At 38.2% G+C, this 7914-nt stretch overlaps 1 protein-coding gene across 1 annotated transcript in view; it reads left to right on the forward strand.

Moving 5' to 3' along the window:
- Positions 1 to 4591, forward strand: part of LOC105489105 (leucine rich adaptor protein 1 like) — a 47531-nt gene extending 42940 nt beyond the window's left edge. The window contains exon 2 of the mRNA XM_011753794.3: positions 3844 to 4591. Coding sequence (XP_011752096.1) covers positions 3844 to 4218 — 375 coding nt within the window. The 3' untranslated portion in view covers positions 4219 to 4591. The remainder of the gene's footprint in view (positions 1 to 3843) is intronic.
- Positions 4592 to 7914: the final 3323 nt, after the last annotated feature.

Below are 7914 nucleotides of genomic sequence, written 5' to 3' on the forward strand. Positions count from 1 at the left end.
CACATACTACTGACCCACAGCAAAACCCCAGATTCCAACAGATAATCCAATCTGAAGCAATGTTTGTTATTCAGGTGTTGGACAGGTACTAATTTAGCACCTACTTTGTGTGAGATACTCTTCTAGGTCTTGGCATAGAGTGGTGACCAGGACAGATCAAGACCCAAGCACTCTGTGGTGCTTCCATGCTCATGGGGGAAACAGAAAATAATAGGTAAATCCATGATAAAGATTATGATTTCAACTAGTCATAAATATTATGAAGGAAACAGACATGAAAATGTAATATTAATCTAGGCATGGGTATTGCATACTATGATTGATCAGGAATCAGGTTCTCCAAGGAGGTGACATTTAAACTCAGACCCTTAGGAGATCTCAACTCTCAGTATCCTCAAAGTCAAGTTGCGGGACCTTGTAAGACTCCAACAGAAGGAAACACACAGTTTCATGCTGCCAGGGCAAGGCTACTCTGTTTTTAATTGATGGCTAGACTTCATAAAGACTGAAATGAATAACAGTGAGGAAAGGCGGAGCGGTTACTAGAGACAGAAGAGTCATTGTGATTTAGTTCTTTGGTGCATTGCTCATACTTTCAAGGGTCATCGGTAGCATAACCGCACCTTGGTGCTTAGAGAAAGCAGAGTGCAGCAGCTGGGCCGGCCCAGGGCTCTCTGTGCCTGGAGCTCCTGGTGATGGACCTGCCAGCGTGTGAACCTGCATGCCCAGCGCTCCCACGGTGGGAAGCTGTTTACTCTCTCCTGGGAGGACACAGGGTTAGACACAGTTAAATCTATAATCATTATCAACCAGATCAACACGTTCTAACCAACTTGCTTTCGTCGTTTTTTTTCCCAACAGTGGTTCAATGGCCTGTGAATGTTTTCCTTTCAGTTAAAAAAAAAAAAAAAAAAAAAAAAAAAAAGATTTTCCTATTTAAATAAGGCATTTCATGGTCAAAGGAAGCTTTTGTTACTTCATAGTCCACTCCTCTTTTCTTCTCATTGCTTAATAAAACTGAAAAACTTGTACTTGATGTAGCCACTGTGTAAGTCAGAAAAAAATTGCTGACAAAAAAAATGTATTCTAAGTATGTTTTAACCCCTGGTGGCATAGTTGTTATGAACATGTATTACTACTGTCTTAAGAGCTAAACTTTCACAGTTCCTAAAATTATGGCTATTTCCAAAAATCAACTAATTATGACTATTCCCAAAAATCAACCAATGCTTAGGACAGACCTTAAGATATAGAAGAAATGTGAGACATGGCTTCTTTCTTTTAGGAGCTCACAGCCTAGTTGAAAATGCTGAAAGACAATCATTGGCAGTATATGAGAGTACAAAGTTAAGCTATGTTGGGAGATAAGCTAATAGGACTGTAGTGGTGAAGCAGGCCAGCAGAGGAGGCTGGAGCCCTCAAGTAGTGCTTGATGAGAGAAGTATGACTTGGAGAATGGAGAGTATTTGGAGAGGAAGAGAGTGAAGTTTTTCAAGAATGGGGAATGACAGAGGAGCATGCCCAGAGCTGGAATGGGCTGGAACGTTTTCATGGGAGAGGGTGGAGATGTGAATAAATGCAACTGTGATTCATTTGGGAAGTTGTTGGGAAATGGTCAGATTGATATTGTGCCATACCTTATAAGGGGCCAGCATGTTTTATCTGCTACAGATGACTGCTGAATAATTTTGCAAAAGTTTGACTCATACTGATTTTTCTGGGCTGCTCAGTGGACCTAGGCAAATTGTTGTTGATTTATAAATATTTGTTGTATTACTTGTAACTTGACCATCGTCTTCCTGGCTCATAGGGTGTGCGGATGAATTTAAACATAAAGACTGTCAGAAACCCTCCTTCCTCAACATAAAGTCATTGCAAGGTTATTGAGACACCCCAACAAATAGAGGGGCATCTCAAGGCTAAGTTCACATCCTTCTGTTCATGAACGTCTCAGTGAAAAGTAATTTTCTTTGTTACTCCCTGTGCAATTTATTTTTAGTGCTTTGTTCAGAGAAGACGAAGAAGTCACTCAAGTCACTTCAATATTCCAGTAAAATTAAGGGATTTTAAATTGTACTTTATGCTTTTTGTATTCATAGATATATTTTTACTCTTTTGAAACCTGCACAATCTTGCATCTCTTGGAGTTATTAATGGAACTTCCACCTCTCCTAATGTTTGTTCATCATGTTCCCTCGATCCTTCAGTTATGGATTAACTCCTCACATGGAAATATTTTTACAATACAAATGAATACTTTTGAGGACAATTCGCTCTTTTCTTCCTTACAGTGTGAGTCATACAAGAATGAATGTTAATTCAGATAATTCCAGAAACTGACATAAATCTGAATTAGCTCTGGATCCTACGAAAGAATTAGTATGACTGAGACTTTTGGGTCAATAACCCAACTGGAGGGACAGAAATCAATTTTTAAACCATAGAGAAGGCCAGGTGTGGTGGCTCACACTTGTAGTCCCAGCACTTTGGAAGGCTGAGGTGGGCAGATCACGAGGTCAGGAGTTTGAGACCAGCCGGGCCAGCATGGTGAAACCCTGTCTCCACTAAAAATACTAAAAATTAGCTGGGCATGGTGGTGTGTGCCTGTATTCCCAGCTACTCGCGAGGCTGAGGCAGAAGAATCATTTGAACCCAGGGGGCAGAGGTTGCAGTGAGCCAAGATTGCGCCACTGCACTCCAGCTTGGGCAATAGAGCCAGACTCTGTCTCAAAAAAACCAACCAACCAACCATAGAGAATGTGACTAGGACCTCTAGTGGCCAAACATGGCCCTGCCAGGCTCTGGACTCAAGAGCCCTATCTCTTCTGTTTCAACAGAACAATCATGGGAGTTCTTACAGCACCATCTCCCCAAACACCACCTCTTGATATTACCAAATGTTTACAGTAAACTGTGGGACCTGCGAAGAGACTCTGCTTTGTGGCTGTGGAGATAGATATCCCGGAAGTAACTTAGATCTATCAGAAGGACCACACACCTAGAAGGCACATAAGGGAGATCTCAGACCTTCCCAACATCTGATATCCCACTTTTGATTGCGGTGCCCTTGATATATCTGAAACAAATAGTCAGATCTACAGAAATATTTGTTCACTTCATCTCATAAATTGGATCAGCCTAGTGTATCACCATCCTTTGGATTCAGGGAATATTAGAGCAATTTGTTTCTTAAAAGCAAAAGCATTATTCAGCACTGTCTATGTTAATATAGTCATTAAGAATACAGGCCTTTTTCTTGTACTCTTAACTCTTTTCTATAGATTTATCTTCTTCATCTGTAAAATGAAGACAAAAATAATAATACCTGCCATATAGTGTTATTATATTTTGCTAATGAATGCTGTACTTTTATGATGACACTTGGCACATTATCACTCTATAATCAGAGGCTTTTAGAGTCTTCCATGAGCTGAGGATGACTCCTTAATTTCTTCACCTTCATTTTCTCCCCACCCCTCAGGACTCACATATATACTACAATGTAAACATTAATGAACTTAATCTGGCCAAAGAGAAAATAAATTTTGTAGTAGAGAACTTGCCATTCAATATGATATGTTCAGGTCACTTGGTTAGGGTCAGGGATGCAGCAGGGGTTTTGTTGTACCTTTTGGAGCCTGATGAATCTGGCAGGAAGTGAGTTTTTTTATTACAACTCCTACCATCAGTCAGCAATTTTCAAAAGTTCCTGAGATCCAGTCCACTTATATTTTTTTCTGTGAATTTAAAATTCTGAAATGCAGCAGAAAGTCCCCAAATGAATTTGAAGTCTTTCAAGAATGTAAAATAACTGGAATGTCTTTTTTCTCTCCTTCTCCATAGATTAACCTCAGAGCCACAGACGTCAGGCTCATGCGCCAGTTGCTTGTAATCAATGAGAGCATCGAGTCCATCAAGTGGATGATTGAAGAGAAAGCCACCATTACCAGCAGAGGCAGCAGCCTCAGTGGTAGCCTGTGCAGTTTGTTGGAGAGTCAGAGCACCTCCTTACGTGGCAGCTACAACAGCCTACACGATGGCAGTGATGGGCTGGATGGCATTTCCGTGGGAAGTTATCTGGACACATTGGCAGATGATGTCCCAGGCCATCAGACCCCTTCAGACTTGGACCAATTCAGTGACAGCTCCCTAATAGAGGACCCACAGGCACTACACAAGCGTCCTAAATTGGATTCAGACTACTACTGCTTTGGCTAGTGACACAGTTTTTTGCATGGGACTGGTGTGCAATTAACTTGTATTTATCCTTCTTCTCTGCTGCTATATTTTTGGTGTGATTTTTATTTTAATAAGATGACCTTTTTAAAAGAAGCTGATTTTGAAACTGCTTAATGGTATTTCTGTTGCTCCTAATACTTCTCATCTGAACTGATTTATTTTCCTCTGTTATATCTCTATTTTTTATTTATTACAATGATTTTCTCCCTTCTTTTACAGTAGCACAAACAAAGTAGGGGGAAAAGTATAAGCAATAATTATGTTTTTGCTTTTGTTTTCAGAGCAACGGGTCAGGGATTACAAGAAAAACTTTGCTAAATTTTACAATAAACCGAAGTCTGATAACAGTTAATTTTGTTGCTTGTGTTCTTAAATGATTTAAGGTTTCATCTTCCAGGAGACATTGAGATATATTACTGTTTGCATATCAGGTTGAACAAAATGCTTGGAACAAAATTAAGCATTATTTCTAGGCCACAACATTCTAGTGTATAATCAACAATACTGTTAGTCACACACGCCCACATGACAATCATTTGGAAGTCCCCAACTACACACAGTCTGTTCAACCAACTCACCCTTGTGTTGGTACTTTCGATTAACATTTTGTCATCAATGATTCTAACTCAAATCATATGTTTATTTGTGTTATAATACATATTATTCTTCCAAATTTCAAAGAATAATTGAGATTAAGTATGGAGCCCATTCAAGGCAAAAATGTCCTAAATTTAATTGTATTTTGAGATTTTGTTGGCATTTACTTGTATGCATTTTGCAATTCTGATAGGATGTACAAATACTTAGATGCATACAAGCAGATGGATAGAAAGACAGATAAATATCCCAATAGTAGGGAAGCAGAATTGTTATTCATTTAAGAAGTCCAGTATGATATTTGTTCATCCTAGTATAAATAATCTCTTAGTTTTCTGAAATAGAATATTGTAACTCACATAGAGAGTGGACATTTAGTTTTGATATAATGTTATTAATCCTCTGCATTTCTTTTATCTTGATAACTCCTAGTGAAGGAATCTAATTAAGATTTCATGCTGTTCTTTGTAATGATAAATGTTTCTGGACTGAACCCTCTACAATACAAATCAAAAAGTCTTCCTTCTTATAAGTGAGAAATGTCCATACCCGAAAAATATTTCACCCAAATTTCCTTTATTATTATATGCTTACTACACATGTCAAATTTATTGTTTGTTTCCAAGGCATATATTATTCAATTTCTAATTAACATATATCAGGGCTTATATTTTGCATTGATCTTTTCCCATGAATTGCTTGATATAATCCTCATCACAACAGTCTCATAATGTGAGGACTGTTACCAGCCTATGTTTGAGGAAATTGAGGCAAATAGAAGGCAGGCTACTGAGACAAGTCTCCTGGTAAGTGTCAAATCTAGGATTTAACTTGCATCTGTCTTATTCCTAACAGTAAAACTCAATAACCTCTTTGGTAATTATTGATGTTAAATAACAAAATCGGAATGAGAAAGCAAATGTAAGTCTATAACAAAAATTAAAAATGTAACCAACCAATTTCAAACAGAAGATAATGAAATATGTAACCATATGTCTATAGCCTTGCAAGGAGAATATCCTCAACTACAGAGAAGTGGCAGGCAGCAAGAGTATGAGCCATCAAGGGTAAATTCTAACTTCTTTAAAACCCGCCCTTTGCCTTGAACAAGCCATGCACATGAAAGGCTATTTCTGTTCTCAGATCAGTTTCAGATCGTGAATACAATCTGGTAAATTTCTGTTACACTCTTCTCATGCAACCCGCTTCCCCTGCTATATGTCCACCCCATGCCCTCTATAAATTTTCCCTCTGGAGAAAGGAAATGCAAAAAGCACAAGAGCATAATGTGGAAGAAGTGTCTAGAATAGGTTTCATTTATATATTGTATTTTAAGAAACCTATAATGAACATTGGCAGAACACTTGAGAACGTTTTTGGTTTTATAAGTTTCAATATTTTATATGCTTTATATTAATTCCAATATTTTTTGCAAGACAGCAAATATAGATTCCACCATGTAAAAATATGGAATCACATGTAAGCCAACAAGTTTTTTAATAATTGATTTTACTAAAAGGAAGTCAATAAACAATTAAGCAACACTATTAACATATTCATTGGTCTCAAGAGAGTGAGCGCATAGGAGTGCTTCATTTTTAACTGAAGAATCCCCATAACTAATCTCTGACCTGGCTTACATGGAACCACATGGAAGCCAACAATTTTTTAATAATTGATTCTACCGAAAGGAAGGCAATAAACAATTAAGCAACACTAACTATTAACATATTCATTGGTCTCAAGAGAGTGAGTACACAGGAGTGCCTCACTTTTAACTGAAGAATCCCCGTAACTAATCTCTGACCTGGACCATTTGATATTTCACCTCTGTCAGCACCAGAAGGAAAAGGAGTAAAAAGTTGTAGTATCTTTCAAACTATTCTGCCTACACTGAGTTGTGTTTTCCCAGAGAAGATGGAATTTTCCTCAGTTACATTAATCTCTCAATTTTTATGGACTTGTTAGTCTTTTAATAGATGGAAAATAATTAGATGTAAGGAATTTAGACAAGCTAAAACTAGTACATTTTTGGAGTTTTGCAAATAAAGGAACTCTGGAAGATCCCTAGGAGTCTTAACTAAACTTCAAGGAAACAATGTTTATACTACCAGTCACCCCCAAAGTACATAGTATAAAGTTTTAAGTATTCATCAATGTTTGGAAATGCAAAAAATATTATTTACTGTGGGTGGACTATAAAGGTACTTGGAGCCCCACATATAATTGCATTCAGGCATTTGTTCCCCCAACTTCATAAAAACACAATCACCTCCACGAGGACAAAATAAACTTTTTTTAAAATTTTGTTTTGTTGAGACAAGGTATCACTGTGTGACCCAGGAAGAATACAGTGGCACCATCATGGCTCACTACAGCCTCCAACTCCCTGGTTCAAGCAATCCTCCCAAGTTAGCCTCTAGAGTAGCTGGGACCACAAGTATGCACCAGCATATCTGGCTAATTTTTCATTTTTTGTAAAGATGGAGTTTCACTACATTGCTGAGGCTGGTCTCGAACTCCTGGACTCAAGTGATCCTTCCACCTCTGCCTCCCAAACTGCTGGGATTACAGGCATGAGCCATCCTGCCCAACCAACAAATGATTATTAAGCCTAGCATAGTGGCACATGCCTGTTGTCCCAGCTACTCAGGAAGCTGAGATAGAAGGACTGCTTGAGCCCAGGAGTCTGAGTCCACCCTGAGCAACAAAGCAAGACCCTATTTCTAATAAAAATAAATATAGATCAAATAAAAGAAAACAAAATAAATGGTTATTTCAAGCTCCTCATCTTACTGATCTCACAATAGTTGACATATTTGATCACTCCTTTTTGAAAGAATGTCTTCATTTTCTTCCAGGACAAGACTTTCCCCCATCCCCCAATGCCTGCATGTTTGCAGACTCCACTGCTGGTTTCTCTTCATTTTTTCTGACCTCCAAAGGCAAGAGTGTACTTGGGCTCAATTCTCTTCCAAAATTGCTCCCCTGGAGAATCTATTCAGTTTCGTAGTTTTGAATGTCATACATGTGCTGAGATTTCTAAATGTATGTGTCTAGCCCCAATCTCTCCTCTAC

Source organism: Macaca nemestrina, chromosome 14 (assembly GCF_043159975.1).
Source record: "Macaca nemestrina isolate mMacNem1 chromosome 14, mMacNem.hap1, whole genome shotgun sequence".
Lineage (NCBI taxonomy): Eukaryota > Metazoa > Chordata > Mammalia > Primates > Cercopithecidae > Macaca > Macaca nemestrina.